At 33.4% G+C, this 24,321-nt stretch overlaps 2 protein-coding genes and 1 long non-coding RNA gene across 14 annotated transcripts; 2 read left to right on the forward strand and 1 right to left on the reverse strand.

Annotated features, from left to right (window-relative positions):
* The first annotated feature begins 818 nt into the window (after positions 1–818).
* LOC145819470 (uncharacterized) lies at positions 819–2,529 on the forward strand. Its single transcript, XM_082913471.1, has 2 exons — positions 819–1,097; positions 1,924–2,529. Exons 1-2 carry the CDS (start codon positions 819–821, stop codon positions 2,527–2,529), a joined length of 885 nt encoding a protein of 294 aa, XP_082769597.1.
* A 1,865-nt stretch (positions 2,530–4,394) lies between these two features.
* LOC114319660 (uncharacterized) lies at positions 4,395–20,983 on the forward strand. 11 transcript variants are annotated; one of them, XR_014362779.1, is made up of 10 exons: positions 4,395–4,832; positions 5,029–5,112; positions 5,244–5,293; positions 7,849–7,935; positions 8,124–8,304; positions 14,721–14,792; positions 14,967–15,076; positions 15,237–15,287; positions 19,261–19,352; positions 20,554–20,983. XR_014362779.1 is itself a non-coding variant. In XM_028266695.2 (10 exons), exons 2-7 carry the CDS (start codon positions 5,046–5,048, stop codon positions 15,069–15,071), a joined length of 453 nt encoding a protein of 150 aa, XP_028122496.2. In that variant the 5' UTR covers positions 4,395–4,832; positions 5,029–5,045; the 3' UTR covers positions 15,072–15,076; positions 15,237–15,287; positions 18,923–19,352; positions 20,554–20,983. The 11 variants fall into 11 exon arrangements, 8 of the variants coding, with proteins under 8 accessions (XP_028122496.2, XP_028122497.2, XP_028122502.2 ...); XM_028266695.2 differs by lacking the exon at positions 8,124–8,304 and adding an exon at positions 14,548–14,603 and having other exon boundaries at positions 14,721–14,808; positions 18,923–19,352; XM_028266696.2 differs by lacking the exon at positions 8,124–8,304 and adding an exon at positions 14,548–14,603 and having other exon boundaries at positions 14,721–14,808.
* Positions 10,230–13,573, reverse strand: LOC145820704 (uncharacterized). 2 transcript variants are annotated; one of them, XR_014362781.1, is made up of 3 exons: positions 13,109–13,573; positions 11,436–11,547; positions 10,230–11,336 (listed from the first exon to the last, which is right to left on the reverse strand). It is a non-coding gene; the product is annotated as an uncharacterized LOC145820704 (long non-coding RNA). The 2 variants fall into 2 exon arrangements; XR_014362782.1 differs by lacking the exon at positions 13,109–13,573 and adding an exon at positions 11,637–11,770.
* Positions 20,984–24,321: the final 3,338 nt, after the last annotated feature.

Here is a 24,321-nt window from a genome sequence, read left to right on the forward strand (position 1 = left end):
TTTAATTTGTGCTAAAATTAAAAATATTAATTTTCACTGATTAATATTTAAATTAGGAATTTTGATTTGTTATAATTTGTGCTAAAATTAGAAATTTTGATTTGTTGTGATTTGTGCTAAATTTAAATTTTTTTATTTGTATTAGAAGTTGAGATTTTGATTTGTGGCAGTTTGTGATTTTGATTATGAATTTTAGTTTTTTCAAACAGTCATGGAGAAATATTTCAAAAGAAAATCAAATTTGGAATCATGAAGATGATAATTATTCTTCTGCAAAACAAAGTCGTATAGAAATCAACTTAGTAGACCTGCAAATCCAAGACTAAAGCCTTGTATTATGGACTATAATGCTAATGATCGAGACCAAATTCGTAGGGCATATCTATAAAAAGGTTATTGTCAACCTCATGATCATAATTTTCCACAAAAATCATTTGGACAAAAACTTCGGCTATTTAATCAGGCTTGGTTTAGTGAATTTCCTAATTGGTTGCAGTATAGCGTAGCAAAAGATGCAGCATTTTGTTTATGTTGTTATGTTTTCAAACCCGATATTGGAGATCAAGCTGGTGGTGATTCTTTTGTTGGTGAGGGTTTCTCAAATTGGAAGAAAAAAGAAAAAAGAAAAAAATTAGACTCATGTTGAAGGTCCCAATAGTGCTCATAATCAAGTTTTGAGTAAATGTCAAGACTTGTTAAACCAAAACCAACATATTCAAACGATTTTTTTCAAAAAATTTAATCAAGCTTGAATTGAGTATCGAACCCGTTTGAATGCATTGGTTGATTGTGTCAAATTTCTTCTAAGACAATGACTTATGTTTCGTGGGCATGACGAATCTGAAAATTCAAGTAACCAAGGAAATTTTCTTGAACTTCTCAAGTTTCTTGTTGATCATAATGAAGATGTCAAAGTGGTTGCATTGAGCAATGCTAATGCTCCACAAAATCTCAAGTTGACATCTCCTAATATTCAAAAAGACATTATAAATGTGGCCGCATTTAAAATTATCAATGTGATTATTAGAGATCTAGGTGATGCACTTTTTTCTATTTTGATTGATAAAACCCGTGACATATCAATCAAGGAGCAAATGGTAATTGTAATACGATATGTTGACAAAAAAGGCTAAGTGCTTGAGCGCTTTTTGGGTATTGAGCATGTTGCTAATACAAATGCTCTCTTACTCAAACAAGCTGTGGAAAATTTATTCTGCAGACTTGGATTGAGTATTTCCAGATTGCGGGGTCAAGGATATAATGGGGCGAGTAATATGTAAGGTGAGTTTAATGGTCTTCAAACACTTATACTGAAAGAGAATCCTTGTGCATATTATGTTTATTGTTTTGCTCATCAATTGAAATTTGCACTTGTAGCCATGGCAAAGAATCATAATCAAATTGCTTTACATTTCACTTTGGTTTCTAATGTGGTGAATGTTGTTGGAGTATCATGTAAACGCCGAGATATTGTTAGGGAGAAGCAAGCTACAAAAGTTGCTGAGGCACTTAATACTAGAGAACTATCTAGTGGGCAAGGCTTAAATCAATAAACCAATCTTAAACGTGCTAGTGATACATGTTGGGGTTCACACTATAGTACTTTAGTCAGCTTGGCTAGTATGTTTTCAACAGTGATTGATATGCTTGAAATGATTTCGGAGGATAGTTCAAATTCAGAACAACAAGCATAAGCAAAATGTATTGTTGGACTCAATTCAACCATTTGAGTTTGTATTCAACCTTCATTTGATGAAAACGATATTGGCCATTACAAGTGAGTTATCGCAAGCATTACAAAGGAAAGATCAACATATTGTTAATGCCGTGAATTTAGTTCAAACTTATAAAGTTCGGCTCCAAAAGATGAGAGAGAGTGGGTGGACATCTTTACTTGATGATATTTTGTCTTTTTGTGAAAAGCATGAAATTGATGTTCCCCAAATGGATGATATGTTTGTAGCTCAAGGGAGAAAAAGGCACAATGCTCAAGAAATTACAAACTTACATCATTATCGTGCTAAGTTATTCTACATTGTTTTGGATATGCAAATTCAAGAACTAAATGTTCGTTTCACTGAGTTGTTACTTTGTGTGGCATGTTTGAATCCATCTAACTCTTTCTCTAGTTTTGACAGAAAAAAGTTAATTCATCTTGAAAAATTTTATCCCAAAGAATATTCCTCATTGGAACTCATGGTACTTAATGATCAACTTGATACATATATTATCGACATGCTATCCAGTAGTGAGTTCTCAATGTTGAATGGAATTGCCGATCTTGCTAAGAAAATGGTAGAGACTGGAAGAGACAAAGTATATCCATTGGTGTATTTGCTCTGGACTTTAGCATTAATTTTACCAATTGCAAATGCTACTGTTGAAAGTGTATTTTCAGCTATGAATATTGTGAAGAATTGGTTGCGAAACCAAATGAGTGATGAATGGATGAATGATAGCTTGGTTGTGTACATTGAGAGAGATATTTTTGACGGCATTGGCAATGATACTATCATGGAAAGATTTTAAAAGATGAAAACTCATCGGGGTCAATTGTAAAAGTTTAAAATCAAAAACTTTTTGTAATGAATATTAATTTTTAATGTTTAATATTAGCTCAAAAAATTATTATTATGTTATTGTTATTGATTGGGGAAGAAAAATTTTGAGATTATAATTAATAGGTGTTCGCCTATATTAAATTCCTGACTCCACTACTGTATATAACACTCTTTAGAATATTACCACCATCACGTTTTTGTATGATTTTTTGTATAAAAAAGTTGAATGCTTAGGAGAATGAACTTAGGGGTGGCAAGTAGAGACACACATCTCTACAATCTATATATAAATGAAAATATCTTTATTGCATTAGTTTTAGTTATTAATTATCACTAAATTGTCGATCCTTCTATATTGATGTATACAAAAGTGTTAATTAATACATAATAAAAATATTTTTAATTATATTTTGATTTTAAAAAGAAAATTGGGCTACGATATGCTAGGCTGCCTCATTTTGTGTTTCGGTTTGGGCCTAATATTTGCTAAGGTGAGCCTAATCTTGGGGCACAGTAGATTTGTGTTGTGATTGATTTGTGAGCACACATGACACAACACAACCTTTCCATAGCATGGCACAACCAAGAAGTTCAACAACTTACTTGCCTGTTAAGTTCCAAGGGTTCGTGAACTATATATGAATTGTGAACTTCACTTTTAAGATATAATTATATATATATATATATATATTTTTATAATACTTCAAGTAATCGTCATATTTACATATTGATTTAAAAAGCAACATACAATGATCGCGTGACGTCATACGTCTTTGCATTGATTTTATATATTTTTTATTTTTTCTAGAGGAAGAGCTAGCGCTAATGGATTCTATACTTGAATATCCCAAGCTGCCTCCACTTCCTCGAGTATGCCTTCATGAAGCCTAGCACGATCTCAAAGTCTATTCCCATCTTCATTGTTTAGCCAAATAAGTAAGCACTCTGAGACGGTAATCCTTTGCAACACCTTCCAATTTTTCTTTTTGTTACTTTTTTATTTACTTTTTAAGTAAGCTTGTTTAGCAACCTTACTAGCGCTTTATCTTTTTAACACAAAATAACTAATGTGTTTTTCATAAGAAAGCATTATCATGCACTTGAACAATTATTATTGAAGAAAAATTATAAAAACACCAATGCCACATAGGCTATTTAATTGACAGCTTCTAAATGCACAAATTTAATTTCATTATACATGTGGACTCAGTTTGTTTGAACATAAAATATTTTACCCAAATTATAGTGTTTGGTTGAACAAAATCTTCCACCAAAGAAGCTTAAAATGACTTTAGTTTCTTGAGAGGTTAATTTAAATAGCCAAATTAGGCCGACTTAGGTTGGAGTGGTGGTTGAAGATGTTCGATCAAATTAGTAAATGCCCATATTTTTGGACCTAGCTACTTCCTAGTGGCAGTTAACGCCATGGCCGAGCTACCAAGCAAGGTACACTACAACAATTTAAAATTTTGGCGACTAAAAGGAATTTAGTTGCCAAAAGTGCAATTTTTGGCAATTAAAAAATGCATTAGTCGGCGTTCGTTTAGGATTTAGCTACTAAATTTTTTTAGTTGGAGTATATTATTTATTGGCAACCAAAAAAAATTTTAGTCGCTAAATAGGCCATAATAGGCAACCAAAATAAAAATTAGTCGGCGTTAGTCTAGTTTTTAGGCTACTAAAGTCTGTTTTAGTCATGATATGCTAATTTTTGTAGACTAAATAGCAGTCAAAATTTTATTTTTACCCTTTGGCGATCAAAAAATTGGTTGGCAAATATAAAGTTTTGGCGACTAAAGAAAAATTAGTAGTGGTACATTCATTTTTCCCGACGAAAGAAAAATTAGTCGCCAAATTTCTACTTTTGGTGACTAACACGCCGTTAGAGTTGATTTGTCTACTACATAATTTAGTTGTTATTACTTAAATTTTTGCCGACAAAATTTGACATTTGTCGCCAAAGGTGCCAAAATTTTAGTGGGAATGTATAACCTATTGGCGCCCGCCACCGCCGCAAATCACCACCGCCACTGCCGCAATACCAGGTTATCTCTCGCTCTCTCTCGCAGTCTCGCGCTCGCTCTCGAGCTTGCCGTATCTCCAAACCGTATAAAACTTGCCCTATCCCCTTTCACTCTAATTTTCCAAATCTGTCTCGATTTTGCTCTCTCTATCTCTCTCGATTGTGCTCTGTTTCTCGCTCTATAAATCGCTATGGTCGTTTGAAGAATAGACCTCCAACTGTATGAACTCCCTCAACTTCTTTATCTGGTAATCTCTTCGTTCTCCTCCTTTCTCTCTCGGATCTCCTCTCTCTTTGTTTCTTCTTATTTTATGATCTGAATCTACTTCTAGGGTTTGGATCTAAACATTAAAGGTCTTTGGATGACCAGTTATGTTTGACGAGTTATGTTTTGATGAAATTTAATCTCTTTTTTTTTTTTTTTTTTTTTTTTGCATTCTATAGGTCGTTGGATTCATGCGATGGGATGCTCACTGTTGGTGAGCATGGCTTCCCTCATTTGTTTGATAATTTTGCCTATAATATTTGGTAAGTTGTTTAGCTGTACACACTGACGTATTTTCTAGACTTCAGCAGTTGTTTTTGCTGAATTCATTCTTGTTTTCTATTGAAGATACCTCTCTCCATATACTAATTTTAACTTTTCTGGTTTGTTTCAGTACAAGGAAAACCATCAAAGGCAGTTGTGGACTCATTGGCTTTATTTGGGGTCTGCTTCTTCCTGCCTTTTATTTTATTTTATTTATTTGTAATTTTTTATAATTTTTTTTCATGTTCTTTGAGTTGATGGATTTGAATTGCTGTTTTCTTCTACGTTTTTGGCTGTTACATCTGTTGAGTACATGGTTTTTTTTTCTTTTTTCTATTTTGTTCAAGGAAAAATGGTTGGGAGCACTAATTAGTGGTCCCACTAATTAGGTGGCAGTGGGTCCCGCCATTAATGATTTGATGTTTTGGTCTTGGAGTTGTATTTTTATTTTATTTTTTTTATTTTTTTAATGCATTAGTGCTATTAGTGGTGATGTTTTTAGTGGGATGAATCATTGTTGTTTGTTCAAGAAGCTATTTGAATTGCTTGATTTTTTTGTCACTTCAATAATTATAATGATGGATTACTTTCTAATTTGGGACTACTACTTGGATTACTGAATGTGCTAATACTTCAATTAGTTGTATACTACTACATAAATTTTGGATATCTAGTATTCAATGTTGCAATAAAATTTGTCCATAGCTAATCCAGAAAAGGTTAGATGACTTCCACACTTTGATTGTTAGTTTTTAATCTCATCTGTTTAAAATTTGTTGTTATTACATAGTCTTGGTTCTGTTACTATTATTATTTTTTGTTTATTTTATTGGGGAGAATCATAGGATGTTACTTTCACTGGATAAGATATTTAATGTTTTCACAAGCTAAGTTTTTTGATTTGTGCAGTATGGTGTATAGATTAGTGATGCAATAAATAGAGGTGTCGCCATGTACTTGAGATGATTATTTTGAGGCACTGCTTTTACTTGAATTACTGTACCCAACTGTTTCTGAAGTGGACCCTACTTATATTGGCACATATTTGGGAAATATACATTAGAATTGGTTGATACTTGGATAAAGATGCAGGGTAGATGGTTGTCCTGACTGCAAGGAAGAACCCTATCTAGAATATGAACCTTGGAAGGAAAATACCTATCAAACTGATCACAAGAATACCAGTCACAATACCTAGTAGCCAGAGAAGAATCTCCTCTAGTGATTTGATAAAAGTAATATGAATAGCATTCCATTGCAAATCACTTGACAAATCTTTTATATTGTCTTCTGAGAGCTTTTTCTCCTGCTAGAATTGATCACCTAAGTTCGTTGATGCTTATGCTCTATTTTTTCCCTTCTACTGCTTCAGATTCATACAATTGATGAGAGGTAATTTTAGTGTTTCGTATATGTTTGTGACGTCATTGAATAGAAATAATGAAGAGATTGAATATATCTGAGTGATCTGTTTGTTTTATCCACAAAACCTAGGATGTCTAAGAAATTTTTTGCATTGAAATAGATTGAATTAATTTTTCTTAGGTTTTGTATCTAAAGAAAAATGTTTTGTATATAAATTATAGTTTAAATTGAATATAAATGCTAGGTTTTGTTTGTGGTTAGAAATTGATTGGTTGAAGAACTTAATGCCCTGTTAGATAGAGCATCTCCAATCCTAATGCATGATTTAAAATGTTGACAATATGAGAACTCTAATATTTTGTCACTTTAGTGTTCATTACAGAACATAAAACAAGGGGGAGAAAATGAATTGGGCTCAATTGATTTGAATCCGATTCTATTTCTAAACTTTGCAGATTCTATTAAAATTTTATGATATATAATACTAGCTATTACTGTCTATGATAGAGGCTTTTAGAGCTCTAAAATTATATAAAAAAATTTACATGGCTCACGAGATTTTTAAACAAATTTATACCAAAAACTCAAACCTTACAATACATCTAAATTCATATAACTCATCAATGAGAGAGTGAGGGTAGGGAGAGGGGGAGACAGAGAGAAGAGAGCAAGAGTTAGAGAGGTGTGACAGAGAGGGGGAGAGAGAGAGAGAGAGAGCTTGAGAGACCAGTGAGAAAGTCAGAGAGGAGTGAGAAAGAAAAGAGATTGTATGAGAGAGGGAGGGTGTGATGGAGAGATGACAAGGTTTAGTGGCCAAGTGAGATGGGGACTTTCTTTTGAATCAATGAGAGTCAGACATCTATTATTTTGTTATAACAATCAATGAGAATGAGACTTCAGTGGTATTTATCAACGAAAAAAAAATGGAGAACTCATTAGTGAGAAACCTTGTATAAATGTGCTACTATCTTGATAGTTCTTCTTGTTGAAATCAACAAATTCTATGGAGTGGTGAAGTCTTATGATCCTCGAAAAAAGAAACATGTGGTAAGCTGTACTATTCTGTCCTTTTTTAAAAGAAAATTTAATTTTAAATACTCATAGCTAGTCATGCTTTGGAGATGCTTTTCATCAATCAAATTATAATTGTAACTCATATAATTTCATTGGCTAAGAGGATCTTCATGAGATGTAAGGATAATTCTTTTATACCTATTCTCTTGAGTTGTGAGAGTTTTACTTTCTTTATAGACTAGGTAGCTTGATTCTTGAAGCATCTCATTTAACCTGTCTGTAATATATATTTTTTAATATAAAATTTCTTTACTTACCGAAAAAAGAAGTTTTCTCTGATCAATTTTGTGTTAAAGGTACAATATGATAATGGAGATGTGGAAGTACTCTGTTTAGATAAAGAGTGCTGGGAGCTTATTGACAATGGTCACGAGCCTAGGAAGGTTAGATTTCTAGTGTCTCCTATGTGTGAAGCTATAAACTTGTAGATAATCTAAGGAGAAAAATAAGTTTTTGAGCAGTTCACAGAAAAACAAAAAAATCAATTGATATGTGAGTTGGAGATTTCATTCCATGTGCTGTTTTGAAAAAAATATAAAACTAATACTTTGTGGTTTTCATTCTTATGAAGGCTGTTCAGCTCAACAAATTTGATTATAGACTTTCAAGTAGGTTGGATACAGATTACAAAAGCTTAGATGCAGAGTTAACTATCATGCCTTGAAGTTCACTGATCCTATAATTGAAATGGGTGAACAATTGGTCCATAGAATGAGGATGAGAAGCAAGCATTTTATTGCCCTTCACCTAAGGTAATCACTCTCTCTTTCTCTCTCCTCTTCCTCCTTGTTTAGGTTCTGGTTGCTGTTTGATTCTTATGGGCTACTAATTGCTGATATGGGTTCATCAACATGTTTTCTTTTCTTTATGCCCTCCTACTGCTATTATTCTTAATGCGTACAAAATAATAATATGTTCCCTGGATCTCTGATAGAGGCATTTTAGTTATTACTGCATAGTTCAACTTGATTTCTCACTAATTGAAATGGAGCAGATTTGGAATGAGGTTGCCACGGGGTGATTTTGATCTTCTCTGTTCTGAAGTACCATTTATCTTTTAGGAGTTTAGTTCAGAAGTTCTATATTAGAAAATTTCTATCATGCCATATTCTATTTAAATTGTTTCACAACCATTTAGTTCAAAAGTTCTCTATTTCTTCCGCTTCTTCTTCCCTTGCTCTGCTCTCATTGAGCCATCCAATTACAGAGAAGCCCTTCAAACTCCTTAATGGACCAAACCTATGCTTGAAGGGTATCAGGCCTTACTCAAGCAAAGGGACCTGGTCTCTTGTGCCCCTTCATGTTGGTAAATCAGCTATTGGTTGTAAGTGGATTTTCAGGCTCAAAAAGGATTCAGATGGGTCTATTGCTTGCCATAAAGCTCGACTAGTTGCTAAGGGCTACTTACAAGAGGAGGGCATTGATTTTGTAGAGACTTTCAGTCTTGTTGCTAAGCAACCCACCATCAGAGTTCTTTCTTTGACATCATCACTGGCCCATTAAACAACTCAACATCTCCAATGCTTTCTTACATGGAAAATTGGAGGAGGAAGTTTACTTATGTCAGCCTCCTGGGTTTATCAGTTCTGCTCTTCCTCATCATGTTTGTAAGTTGCACAAGGCTTTATATGGGCTTAAACAAGCTCCACAGGCTTGGTTCTCCACTTTTCATGCCCGTCTGACTTCCGTTGGCTTCAGGGCTAGTCATTGTGATAACTCCTTGTTTGTTAAACAGTCTTCTACCTCGTTCACTGTGGCCTTAATCTATGTGGATGACATCCTCATCACTGGATCAGATTCGTCCTTTATTTCCTCTTTAATCATCCTCGTGCATGGTGCTTTCTATGAAGGAATTGGGGGATGTTAATTACTTTTTAGGTATCTCCATTCAGGCAACTAACTCTGGCTATTTCCTCTCTCAGTCCAAGTATGTCATTGACATTTATCCAAAGGGGGCATGTTGGGTTGCAAGCCTTGTTCTTCCCCAATTTCTCTCAAAACTTCAGTGCAAGAATCTGATCTGCTCCCTTTTTCTAATCCATCTTTATACGAAAGCTTAGTTGGTGCCTTACAATACCTTTTATTATTATCAGACCTGACCTCTCATTGGCAGTTAACAGTGCTTTATCAGTTCTAATCCTGTTTTCCATGCCCACCGCACCAAGCACATATCATTTTGTTTGTGAGAAAGTTCTTGCCAAATCCCTTGCTGTCAGATTTGTTCCCACTCATCTCTAACTGGCTGATATTTTTACCAAACCTCTTCCCACTGTCGAGTTTCAGTTTTTAAAATCCAAGCTCATGGTGGTTCCAACCGCCATTCAGATCAAGCTAAGCAAGGCTGCAGCATAAGTAAATCTGTGATTAGCTGTCACAAGGAGTGTGCAACTGATTCACCAAAATTAGTTAGAACTACACCTGAGTAACTACAGTTAGTTAGGTTTGGTTAAGTTTGTTAGTATGTTAGTTAGGAGCTTTAAAAGAGGAAATACACCTCAGCTGATGTATATATATATATGATGTAAGACTACTGTATTGATTGATTGAGAATAAGAAATTCATTGATTTTTCCTTTTCTTTACATAACTGGCAGTTGATGGGTTATTGGCTTTGAAAATGCCTGAACTATTTCCCTTTTTCTTAAAAGCTTGTACCAAGTTCAATTAAAGAAGCTTAACAGATATTGTACCAAAATTAACCAAAACATGTGGGTCAGTAGGGATGGCAATGGGGGTTAATGGAGTGGATATTAATTTCCCATCTCCATTCCCCTATAATAAATTTTCCCCATTCCCCATGAGTACTACCTTCCCCATCTCTTAATGGGTTTGGATTTTTCCCAACCCAACTTGACCTTTTTTTTATTTTTTTATTTTATTTTTTATTTTTTTAAGGTTAACACCCATTTTTTTTTCTCTTTTTTTTATTATTATTTATTATTTTTTTTATTTTTTTGAAAGGTTCACAACCAAAGCTAAATATACATTTAATCTTATTTTATTTTATTTGGTTCAACAACAAAATCAAATACACATTAATTAATTACTTAATTAAAAAGTTTGTTTTTAAAAAAATCAAATATATAATTTTGAGACAATCAAATAAGTTTTAGTAATTGAACAAAAAATGTGAAAGAACATGAAAGATTTAAAAAAAAAAAAAAAAATTACAACCATCTCTCTCTCTCTCTCTCTCCCTTCCCCCTTACAATGTTACAATGTTATAAGAGCCTGTTTGAAGAAATAAAATGTGGAAGAACCTGTTTGAAGAAAGTGTTATAAGATCCATATTAAATTGCATCAAGGCATAAATAAGGAATTGATTGCTAATCTCTACCAACCAACACTAATACAGAGCTAACCATGTTCATCCCAACGGTAGCGCACACAAAAAAATAAAAAAATTATAACAAATCAAAATGCACAGCAAAGATACTAATGATAGAACCAACAAAATAATGTCAAAAAATTCTCTGCCAACCAAAACCCACATATCGATAACACTCTAAATACACATGTATGTCAAAGTATCTATTTGTGTAATTCTAAACATCATAAATGAATTGCACAAAATTATTAAAGTAGTTAGATGTTTATAGTAAGGCTTAATTCAGCTAGAAGGAAAACACACTAAACTCCCAATGCACATTCTTTGACATTTCAGCTCCCAATTCAACAAAGTGCATTCTTTGACATTTTAACTCTAATTTTTTACAAGTTTCTTGCAGCAACAACACTCCAGCAGCAACAACATTCCAACAGCAGCAACACTCAAACAACAAAACCTACACAAGGATAATAAAGATCAAAGAAAAAAATGTTGCTCGACTCTGATTCACATCCATATACTGAAAGACAATGTATAACATGTAAAATGATCCTACCATGAAAGTTTGAGCTGTTCAACAAGAGAAATGCTAAAAAAAGATCAACTCTGATTCACATCCATCTCATCATATATAGTAGCATAACCAACTGATTCCAATGTTGAATTACCTGAAAAATAAAAAAAGAAATTAAGTACCGAGACTTCAATGAAAATATATTTATTTTAAAAATAATTACATATTGATTTATTTAAGTACCTTGCATCCCTATAGCCCACAATTTACTCTGTGCACACATCAATGCTTCCAAAGTATCTGGATGAAGCCTACTCCGATACAGGCTCACTAACCTACCATTAGTGCTAAATGCAGACTTAGAAGCAACAGTGGATACCGGAATGGCTAAAAAATCCCTAGCTATTGCTTGTAAGGTTGGATACTTCGATGCATTTGATTTCCACCAAGCCAACACATCAAAATTGGGGGTTCTTGACACAACATCATCTTCTAAATAATGGTCCATCTCTGATGCTACATTGTTGACTTTTTTTTCTTCGCTTTCTACTAATAAACAAATCATAATATGAAACTACCTCTGAATCCCCAAAATTTGAACTTGTAGAAGATTCAACATTGGCATTAGTCCCCAAACAAAGTTTTCTTTGATACTCTTGCAACAAATCATAACAAAGTTGGCGAATCTTCGCAATTTCCTCTTCCGCTGTATCTCCATAAAGTTTATCAAAATAAAACTTCAACACACTAAGTTTGTACCTAGGATCAAGCACAACAGCAAAACCTATAAGACCATGTATAACAACTCAATATTTATCGAACTTTCTCAACATTTTTGATGCCATTAACCTAACCACCTCAATTGAACAAGAGAGCCATTGAGAGATTGTTATCCTAATCTCACATAAATTTGGAAAAGCAACATTGGCCATGGGATATTTAATTCCAGAAAACAATTCAGTTGCTCTATAAAATATCTTGAATCTTCCACAAATTTCTCTAGCAAACTCTCACTCCTCTTCACTTTGCAATGTTGTATATTGGGTCTCTTTATATTTCAGGTGGTAAAATACATCCTAATACAACAAGGCAGTTTGAAGCATCAAGTACGTTGAATTCCACGTAGTTGCACAATCAAGTCTTATCTTTTTAGTATTCAAATTTTTTACTTGATGAGCTGTTTCTTCAAATTTTTCTACTCTTTTAAGAGTTGTTGTCCAATAAACTACACTATCCCGAATATTCTCTACACCTACTCTTATCACATCAAATCCATCTTTGACAATCAAATTGAGAATGTGCGCAACAATGCATATGAAACAAAGTCCCACCCAAAAGAAGAGAAATACTATCCAATTTATCCAACAAAATGTTAATCATCACATCATTGGTGGAACAATTATCACAAAGGACTTCTATCAAGATCCCAATCCATCACAGGGATAGCAGATACTTTTCTATCAAGATCCCAATCCATCAAACAATTGAGCAAAGTATCACAAAGAACTTTTTTTGTGTGTGGACATGGAACATAAATGAAACTAAAATTATAAATTAAAACAAAATTTCGATCAACAAAACATTATGAATAGCTTCCATTGTAATTGTTCAACACCAAAAGCACATCAAGACATGTTTTCAGTAGAATGTATATAATATATGATGCAACAACAATCTGTAATAAAACATAGATTAATTTATATGCAAAAATATACCTCAAAATTCGGCTTTGCAATGTCCAAGAACCATCATCAATAAAGTGTGTCGTGACCGCCATGAACCCTTTCTTTGATTACTAAAAGTCCACATATCAGTTGTGATTGCCACTTTACTTTGATTGCTTTGTACCAATCTCATTATCTTCTCCTTCTCATTGTCATAGATCTTCAAACTATCACTTTTCATTGTCTTTCGAGAAGGTATTTTAAACAATGGTTGAAGTGCCATCAAATATCTTTTAAACCCAATATGATCCACAATAGACAAAGGGTATTCATGCAAGATTATGGCATTTGAAAGCTCTTTCCTAGCAATATCTTCATCAAAACTATAAGAGACTTCTGGGCTCGCCTTGTTAAAGTTGCTAGTTAAAACTCTTCGCCTCATGTCCATTCCCTCCATTTTCTTAAGACAACTCCTATAGTGATCACACAAATGTGAAGTTCCATGTTTCAGATAACCCCCAAGATGCTTCTTACAATAATTACATATTGCCTTCCATACCCATCAATTTCTTCCTTCTTAAAGTGTTGCCACACAAAACTTGGGGTTTTTTCTAGTAGCTAGACTAGAATCAGAATCATCTACATCAAGGACATTTTGATTTGGGAGGGGAGGTTGTGATGGTAGAGAGGTCTCACTCTCAACCGATATTGATGGTTGTAAACCATCAACGGGTAGTTGGGAGTTTGCTTGAGAGTTTGCTCCAATTTTAGACATTATCAATGCTTAAAAATCCTGGAGAACATAAATAAATAAATAAATAAGACTAGGAATTGCAAACGCATATGACTAAACTCAACTCCAGAAAATACGCATGCAAATGTCAAATAAAGTGAAGAAGCAAGTGAATGATATTATGAATTAGCAAAAAAAACTAAAATGAATGATAATATGACTATTCCATAACTGCAGTTTTTAAGGCAATGGTTAAGGTCTAATCCATCATCCAATTGTAGCTATTGAGTCTACTTCTGTCAAAATTTTATAAAAAACATCCTTTGTGCTTGCTAGTTTTGAGGTTATAGTTTAATACGTTTTCCACCATGAGGATCCGCACCTGCAGCTGATATACTGAAAGAGTTGTGGCTCTATTCCGATTTGTTAGTTACTCTCTTTCAATCGCATTTAGGAGGACTTCAGTTTAATAAATTTAGAAATTTTTGCTTATAAAAAAACTAGAATATCCCTTCCTACCAAATCAGAAGTATATTAGTATGTATGTTGATGGCATTTGTATGGTCAGGTGGTTATGGAGGTGGAATTTATATTCTCTAGCCCATAAAGTCTTTGGTAGCTAATTGTGTAATATAATTTATTGAAACTTGTGCAGTTTGTATCGAGTTATCTTATCTAGTGTGTGCTTCACTTCATTTAATTATTTTGCAATAATTTTAAAGCATATTGAAGATGACAAGAATGTTTTTGATTTCAGTATCTCATAAAGAATGGAATATATGACTTTTGGAATTGGTTTGATGACCAGACGTGGTAATTTTTATTCAAGTGGTTGATTAGTTCGTTTGACGAAACTCTTGTTTACTTATTCTACTATAGGTTGTTGTTTAATGAATGTAAAGTGACACTGTATATTTAACTTGTTCTAAGGTATCCTCTTGGATGTGTGATTGGTGGAACTGTTTACCCTGGATTGACATTGACAGCAGGCACCATGTGGTGGTGTGTATTTAAGATTGTGAGATTAAGGACATTAGATTTCTTTGTGTCCTTTGCTAAATGATTGAATTCTGTAAATTTGGTTTTCCTAATACTACAAAACAATCAGAAGGGTGAATGTGAGTGAGTTCTGCTGTAGTTATTTTTGATACTTTTTTTTTTTTCTTCTCATGGCAGGATACTGAATTCTTTGAATATTCCTGTATCATTGGATGGAAACCGTTTGTGTATTTACGGCTCCAATATTCTTGGCTAATGCTGCATGGGCAACCAATCTGCTAACAAAGGTTCACTTTCTGGCTAGATTTATTTGTCTTTTGGAACATATTATTTTTGCTTTTATTATTATTTTTGATATGTTGGAACATATATATATATATATTGTTTTTACTGTGAATTTTCTACAAACTGATATTTGTCAATCTTGTTCATTTGCCCTTCATGTAGGAAGTTAAGGGCACTGGTGCTGGACTGACTGCAGCAGCTCTTTTGGCTATGGTAAATTATATACAGGATATTTTTACCTTTATTTTTTTTTTGTTCATTTCATGGAATCTTGACTTTGAGCAGCAGTTTCCAACATATAGCATGCATGTTCTTTTTTATTTTGTTTTAGTTTGTGTTTTTAAATAACTTGCCCTTCTGTTATATCAAATTATATATTAATATATACTCTGTTACTTATCCCCAAATATATATATATTTTTTTAAAGTTAGTAAATGACATATAGGCAGAGGAAATTTACTTAATAGTTTATTTCATTATGCCTTGTTAGTCTATAGTTAACTTCCTGCTCTATTATACCTTTTTTAAATTCCTTGGGTTTTGTTTAGTTTCATGGTTCCATTAAACTTATTCTAGCCATAGAATTTGAAATGACTCTGCAGTTTGGATTATTATGAAGTACCTTTAGATAACCATTTCATTAGAATTTGGTGTGTTTCCAATGATTAGATGCTGTCGACCAAAGAGTTCTTTCAGTTTCTCCCTATTACACACATTTCATTAGAAATTTGTTCATTGTTAGTTTTACGCAGAACAATGTGGGGTTCTGGACAGAGATCAGAGGCTCTGGTTGGAGTCTTAATCTGTTGCTGGTTACCTCTTATGGATGATTTCAAAGTCAAACTTCTAAGCCAAAAATTTACTCTCAAGTTTTACAACTTCTGATCCTAATTATTAATACATAATTATTATTGAATCTTAACTGAGTACAAAATAAATAAATAAAACAATCAAATACCAACCAAACAATGTAACAACTCAAAGAATTAAATCCCATGCAAGAAGACCCTCGAAATATATCAAATTGATACTGAAATGAGTAAATTTATGGGCTAATTTGTTCATACAATCATCAAATAAGCTCTTTTTCAGCCGAAATTTGCAATTTTTTTAGGTACCCATTAAAAAACAAAACACTGAAGATCTCAAATTCAGCTGCTAGTATGAATTGGGAAAGAGGGGAATTTGGGGATACCTTCGTATTGATTTTTTCTGTTGCAGATCAGCTAAGAACAATGAACTCAACTTCCACTTGAGTTCAAGGGGAAAATTGGGATGGAATCGGGGACAGATTTCTGATCAGATCAGAAAATCCAGATGCGAAACAAAAGCTTGTGATGTGGTTTATGCTTTCAAGGAATCAAACAACACACGCAAACCCAAAAGCTTGTGATGTTGTTTAGGATTTTTAGACCCAGTGTATACATTCAGTATTTGAACGAGAGAGCGAGAAAGAGAAAGAGAAAGAGAACACCACGCCGGAGAACCACTGTGGTAAGTGTCGATGGAGATCGCCACCGCTAGATTGTCGCCGTCGCAAATTGCCGTTGATGCAGCGAGAGGATGAGAGAGTGAGAGTTAGAACCCTAGTTGTAAATAGAGTATTGAAAACATAAGGGGAAATGGGTGGGTACCTATCCCCAACATATCCCCAGTGGAGGTTTAAAGAACACCACTTACTTACCCGACAGGTAAGAAAAAAGGAGAAACCCCATGTATTTGGATCGAGTCTCCATGGATATCCACAGGGTAGGTTATCCATTGCCATTTCTACGGGTCAGGAGATTTTTGACTTGCAGAGCAGTAGTGTTTGACTTTTTGTCAATCAGTATTTCCCAGCATTGACTATTAATATCTGAAACATGTACAGAGTGTTAATAGGTATCTGAAACGTGTAATTCAAGAGGATGGTCCCATACAATACAGGCCTTTAAAATGTAAAACTCCTAGTTTTGTTCTCATATGCATCAGATATCTTGTGGAAGAAGTGATGCTGGGTCAATTCTCTTCTTTCTTTTTGTGTGTTTGTGCGTGCGATCACAATTATAGTAGAATATGGTGCTAAGGTAGTTTGGATTTATGTCAAGGAGAGGGAAAGAACTTTGTAGTCGGTTTTGTTTGATCCAAATGCTAATATACACATGTATGTGTGTGTGTGTGTGTGTGTGTGTGATATGCATTGTTTTGTTTGACATTTTCTATGAAGCACGGATACTTCAAAAAGGGTAACGTATCCGTATCGGATACTTATCGGATACCGATACTCCTCGGATACTCGCGGATACGTATCGGATACTTCTTAAAAGTATCGGATACTTCTTAATTTTGAAGTATTAGATATTTAATTTTGAAGTATCGGATACTCGAAGTTACATATTACTTATAATATTTTGTTTAGTTCTTTCATAAGAGGAATATAGTGAGAGCTAAAGTAATAGAATTTGTCAAATTGATGTATTCTTGTTGTCTCTCTCACTTCTCTCTCGCTTTCTCACTCTCTCACGTTTCTTCTCTCTGCTCTCATTCTTTTTTTGGTGTTGGCATGTAAGGATGATGTTTAATTTGCATTTGCATTTGCTTTTGCTTTTGCTTTTAGTTTTGGATGTTTTATGAATGTTTGAGCACTTTTAGGTTAATAGGAATCCCTATCTTTATTTATTAATTTACTTTAAGTTTTATTTTCATGCATATTACATTATTAAAATTATAAAAAAAAAAAAAAAATTTATGAATGTATCCCCGCTGTACCCGTATCATACTTTTTCAAATTTTGACATATCGCCATATCCACATCCCCATATCACCATATTCGTATCCGTGCTTCCTAGGCCATCATTGATGACTTAAAAAAGTATATTTGCTGAAATTTTTATTTAAGAATGGTTTTTTGGCTTTGGCTTTGGCTTTAGCTAAGGTCTTGTGATATTCACTGATGAAGGGGAACAAATTGAAGCTATTGATCTTGAAGACTCTTAGTTTTGTAGGAATCTTTCTTCTTTATCAAGTTGTCTTTTGCTTTAAGTTTTATTTTTATGCATACTGCATTACTAAAAATTGTTAAAATAATATTTTTTACGAACGTATCCCCTCCTTACCCGTATCCTAGTTTTTCAAATTTTGTCGTATCGCCGTATCGTATCGTATCCGTATCCGTATCCCGTATCCGTATCCGTGCTTCCTAGGACATTTTTCACTTAAAATAGATGTTGACCCTTTCTATCGTGGTTTGCCCTTGCCCGTAGCTATTATGTAAAGTACAAATGAATTTGATTGTGATCTGTTAATTATGTTTAATGTTGCTGAACACGAGTTTACGAGGATAGTCCGGTGGTGTGGGCCTTGACTCCTTCCTTGCTCATCTGCTGGGGTTTGAACGTCAACTTCCCCTCCCGCTCTTCCTCAAGATAATATAATATCTTATTATTCGGATGTATCAAAAAAAAAAATGTTGAGCCATGGTTGAGTAAAAAATACGTTTGGTACTGAGATTGTCTCTGCTATTCTAGAATTTGTTTTAACAAGGCTATAATTTTGACAGAATTATGAAGTGTTCTATCTTAAGATCTTACATAGTCATGATAAAAGAAAATGTTAAAATCAATGTTGTTTGAATTATTGAATACTCGTTACATTTGCTTTGCCAAAATCCAACCATGCTCTAACAATCATGCATAGCCAAGATAGTTAAAATATTTGGAGAGAGAGAGAGAGAGAGAGAGAGAATCAGTGATGCTTATAAGTTGACAATACCAATAATATATTGAAACAATTTATCATATTACATCCTTGGGGCACAAGCATTTGCACAATTGCACATCTGACTATTATAAAGCCCCTTTTTTCTCAGTTTAGCACTGGACTTCAACTTCAAAGCATCGGCACCAAACCCACCACAATGAATCACCAACAAAATCCCACCAACATCAAAAAGAGTGAAACAACAAAAAAGACAACAAATGTTGAAAGCCCCAACTGATATATGAGCATATTGTGAGTCTAGAGATTACAATTACAGCGGGGCTTCGCGTAGAAAGTATTTGTAAAGTTTCCACAACACAGTTAACAGTTTCTAACTCTACCGTCTTCAGATTCTCTAGAGATTACAATTACAGCATGGCTTCACGTAGGTAGTGTTTGTAAAGTTTCCACAACACAGTTAACAGTTTCTAACTCTTCCGTCTTCAGATTTGCTGTCAATTGTTGACAGAAACCAATTATGCAGTAACAACACCAGAGACCAATGGAACAGTCACGGGCACATTTGGGTGGGAGTTCCTGTAAGATTCCGAATACTTGTCTTTGAAATTCACTCTGTGTTTTTCCACCTGTGTTATAAAGATCAGAGCAAGAACAACCAAAAATTCAGATGAAATTAATGTTAAATTGCAAAATAGTTCGGCCTTGTTTGGTGAAGCTTATGGGGCTGCTTATGGCATTCCTTTATTATGAAAATTTGTGCCCAGAGTGTTTAGTGCAGCTTTTATTTACAACTTGTTAGGCAAAATAGCTTAAATAAAGCAGGAGCAACAGTGCTTTTAGCTTTGCTTCTAATTATTAGGTTTTATTTAAAAAAGAGAACTTAATGACTTCGTAAGAAGGTACACCAATGCTTACATATTTCAGCCAGCACTCCATATGTTTGTGTTCATAAATGTCGGGCGAATAGCACCCTGTCTCTGATGGGCAATATACCCATGTATTGCATTTCTTTTCACCTGGTCTGGCACGTTTTGAATGATCCAAGCAAGCCTGACAACAGTCATATGCACTTTCTTTATGGTGGGAAAGGCCCCATCTAACCGCAGCACCATCATAATCCCATATGAATTTTTTTAGAACTTAACAAGTTTTACACTTGAATTATCATTGCTATGCTTATTAATTAATTTCATCGAAAAAACTAGACTACAAGCATGAGAGAAACACATCCAAGCCATAGAGAACCCATCTTGTTCCTCCCTGTTTCTCTGATCTCTGTTGGTGTGAATGGACCTCTATGGTCTAATAGCTCTGGTATATGCACCTTAAAAGTTCAAGTGTTCCCCTTTTTTTTTTCTTCTTTTTAGTTGTTGAACTTACATAATATGCTTTTCATAATTGATTATATTAAATCTGGAACAAACAAGGATTGGCTATATATATAATGAAATTTGGGAATTGAAAAATAAGTGAAAAGAAAAATGGGTAATAAAGAAAGTTCATAATGGAATTTGTCGTATGATGATTATGTTTTTTTGAGTATATATTAGTTACTATGGTAATGGAAAGAAGTATGGGTAATAAAGAAAGTTCATGGTGATTTTTTGTTGTTTGATTATCTAAATGTTGATTGATGAAACTCACCTTAAAGATCTTATTATACAGGGATATATATGTTCTTATTATAATGGTGATTTATGTATTAGCTTTTATCTCTTCATTGTTGTAGATTTTCTTCAAAAGGATTATAATTTGCAATTGCTATTTATTTATGTGTAGGTGAAAAGGATAATTTTACTGAGAGCAAGATCTGATTCTAGATGTAAGAGGAATTGCAGTTTGTTTTTGTTTTTGTTTTGTTTTGTTTTGTTTGTTTGTTTTTGTTTTTTCGTTTTTTTGTTTTTTTGTTTTTTTGTTTTTGTAACAGGCCCAACATTGAAATCTTGTTAGAAATTTAGACAAAAAAATGTGAAAAAAATTTAATGTGCAAATATTTGCATAAAAAAATTACCTGACATTATTTCTTTTTTTCTTTGATGCAAATGGATGAACTTGTGCACGAAGCTGAATTGTACAGAACTAGTTGGCACTTGTTACATTTTTTGAAAGATTATATATTTTTGGATAGATGTGTATAGACCATATTTGGGTAAACTACTAGTTATATTTTTTGATGGATGCGTATGGATAAAAATTTAAAATATAATAACAATTTCGTGTTATGTTTTAAATTTTTATGCTAGATGAATGTGACTTGAATGGTTATATAGATTACAAGTGGATTTTTAATTGGAAGAATATATAGTTTGGAATTATTTGTGGATGAAAACTTATAAAAGTTGATGATTTTAATTAAACAAATTCGGGATTGGATGATTTATGTATTTTATTGAATGTTCATGATTCAGTTGATTTTGTTGGTTTGAATGATTATTACAAATTACAGATTATATTGAATAGATTGGATGAATTATTATAAATTACAGGTTGATTTTGTTAGATGTTGGCGACCAAATTTGGTTTTGTTTTTCCTCTTTTCGTGACCAAGTGATTAATCGAGAAACATCAATAAATAATTTGCCGACTAAATAAGGTAGTCGGTGTATGACTCACTTTTGGCGATCAAAATATTGGTAGGGGAGAGGGTACATTTTGTGACTAAATAATTAGTCGATAAAATTATTAATTTTGGCAATCAAAGGGTTTGGTCGCCAATAGGTCTATTGCAGACTGAAGTAATGACTGCGCAAACATTACTTTTGGCGACTAACGTGTTTAGTCATGGCATGTGACTTTTGGCAACTAACATGTTTCGTTGTGGAATGTAACAATTGGCGACTAACATGTTTCATTGTGGAATGTGACAATTGGCGACTAATATATTTAGTTGAGAAAATATCACTTTTGGTGATTAAACTGTTTTAGTTACAAAATGGTTAGTCGTGGTAAATATATATTTAGCGACCAAAAATTTAGTTGGCAAATAGAACCTTTTTCCTGACTAAAAAAAATTTTAGTCGCTAATTACTTTTCCCGATCCTCCATTGGTGACCAAAAAATTTAGTCGCAGAAAATTTTTGCCGACTAAAAATAGACTTTTGCCAACTAAATTTTTGGTCGGCCAAAGTGCAATTTCTTATAATGGTAGTCAAACAGAGAGGAGAGCCAAGCTAGGAGGAGAGCCGCGCAATGTTAGTTTAGTGGCACACCGTGTAAACATAACATTGCACGACGTTGCATGTTGCACGGCTAAGCCATTGGCGGATAGAGCAAAAATAGTCCGGTTACACGGTAGAAAGCCGAGTAAAAACTTGTGTCATCTTACTTAGCTTGCAGTGAGAAGGATGTTAAAAGATGAGCATTATCCTTCGGTAATGTGATTTCTAAGAGGACTCTTAACTCTATATAGGAGAGTTAGAGTCCTATTAAGATTGTGCCATGCGAAGTTTACAAAACCTCAAACTAAACCCTAATCTCAGATAGTATTACAATTCTTACTCCCGAATTGATAGAGTTTTGGTGTCTATTGTCTACTTGTTGACTTAGGCGTCAGAGGGGTTTTCGACACACACCCGCCAGCTAGCTCATTTTTGTGTTTTCAGGTAATTAGATGATGACGTTTGGAGGAATGCAAGTTTGATCAACATGATTATACGAGAAAGATTATTCCGCGCACGTACAATTCCAAAATCCGTAAGCAATTGTGGGTTGCTTAGGTTGAAAAGTTCAAGAGCAGAGAAAGCCATGTTGCCTTGACTCAAGATATTGAGATTTGATTTGAAAATATTATTTTGAATACCAACCAAACATTCGAAAATTTGACAACTATTTTTTTCATAAAATCCTTTTACATTAAAAATAATTTTTGTTATAAAATATTTTATGTCCAAATAAAAGGAGCCGTGCTAATTCAAGTAAATTTAGAAGTTTTTAAATGAGGGAAAAAAAAAGTTGGACTTATAAATTTATTTTGGGTCAAATGAAATTACCAAATGTTGCAAAAGTTATGTTTGGTTTCAATTTTCTAGAAATTAAATTTTTTATTTTTCATATTTTTTTTTATTTTTATAAATATTTTTAAAATTCAAAGTAATTTCTTTTACTTTTTTAAATGCACCTTACTTAGATGTATCTAAAAAGTAAAATATTTATAAAAAAAAATATTTAAAAAAAATTAATAAATACACAAAAATATGAAAAATATACTGAATTTTTATTTATTTATTTTTTTATATTTTTGGGATTTAGTGAATTTTTTGAACATTTTTTTTCACAAATATTATATACTTTTTAAGTGTATTTATGTTAAGGCCAAGTTTGGCAACCCAAAATAAGTACGCACGTTTTATCTTTTTATCTTCACATCATCTCTCTATTTTTCTGCATACATTTTCGTAAAAAGATAAAAAGTACACTTATTTACATTATTCCAAACAATTCCTAAAAATTAAAAAAATTACTTAAAATATTTTTAAAAATTAGTAAAAACAAAAAGCATGAAAAACAAAAAGTTTCAATTTTTTAAAAAGCGAATTCAGAAAATTCAAAGCAAACAGAAATTAAAAAAAATAAAAAGACCAAAAACCTCAACTTGTTAAATAGCAACACAAAGTACTTGGCCCATCTGTTATACAATTACACCAATCACATGGGTATTGGGCACCACCCCTGACAGCAATACCAAGAACAACCAATAAATTCATGTTATTAAAAGACATTACATGGTTGAAATTTGACAGAGCATGAGGTTTCCATGATGGTAGTGTTCTTCCATTTTTCACTTCATTTTTTCTGAAATTTTTCAGTGACCATTAATATGGAAGCAAAGACACTACATATTCAGAAAATAAAATCAGAAACATACTCAAAATCTTAAATTCATGGACAAGATTTATTGATGATGTATTCCCATAACAAAAGGAATAAATCTACACCGTAGATTCAAAGTTCTGATTCCTTTTTTAGTTGTTTTTCTGAAAGGTTAGACTTTCTGATATGGAAGTTGAAATTGACGTAGCAGTTTCACTATGAAACGTCATTGACAAATGTTAGAATAGCTTTAGCTTTATCATTATTAATTGTATAGCTTTATGATAGACTAGCTTTAGCTTTATATTATTAATTGTATAGCTTTACTTTTTGCTTTCGGTGGTAATGGTGGTATCCAATGCCCATATTTCTCTCTATAAAGAGAGACTTCATTCTCTTTGTAAATCAATCAATATACAAACATTTCAGAGTCTCTCTCTCACTCTATAGCTTTTCTCACTCTCTCAAACTAATCTTTCATGGTATCAGAGCCCAGTGTTACATTTCTGGCAATTTTCGATTTTGGTGTTTAGTCCCGTACACAGTGGCATACATCAAATCGCTCGGAATTTTCTCACGATTCCAACGGCACCTAGCCCGTTCTCAGAACAACCTCCACGCGTCCACACGCGCCGCCTTTACCTTCTGCGCGTCACCAGCTCTGCCACCACTCTCACACGCGCCCGCACGCGCCATCTGTTGCCACTCACCTCCGACACGCGCCTCCACGCGCCCACA

Source organism: Camellia sinensis, chromosome 2 (genome assembly GCF_055761805.1).
Source record: "Camellia sinensis isolate YWXY chromosome 2, ASM5576180v1, whole genome shotgun sequence".
Classification (NCBI taxonomy): domain Eukaryota; kingdom Viridiplantae; phylum Streptophyta; class Magnoliopsida; order Ericales; family Theaceae; genus Camellia; species Camellia sinensis.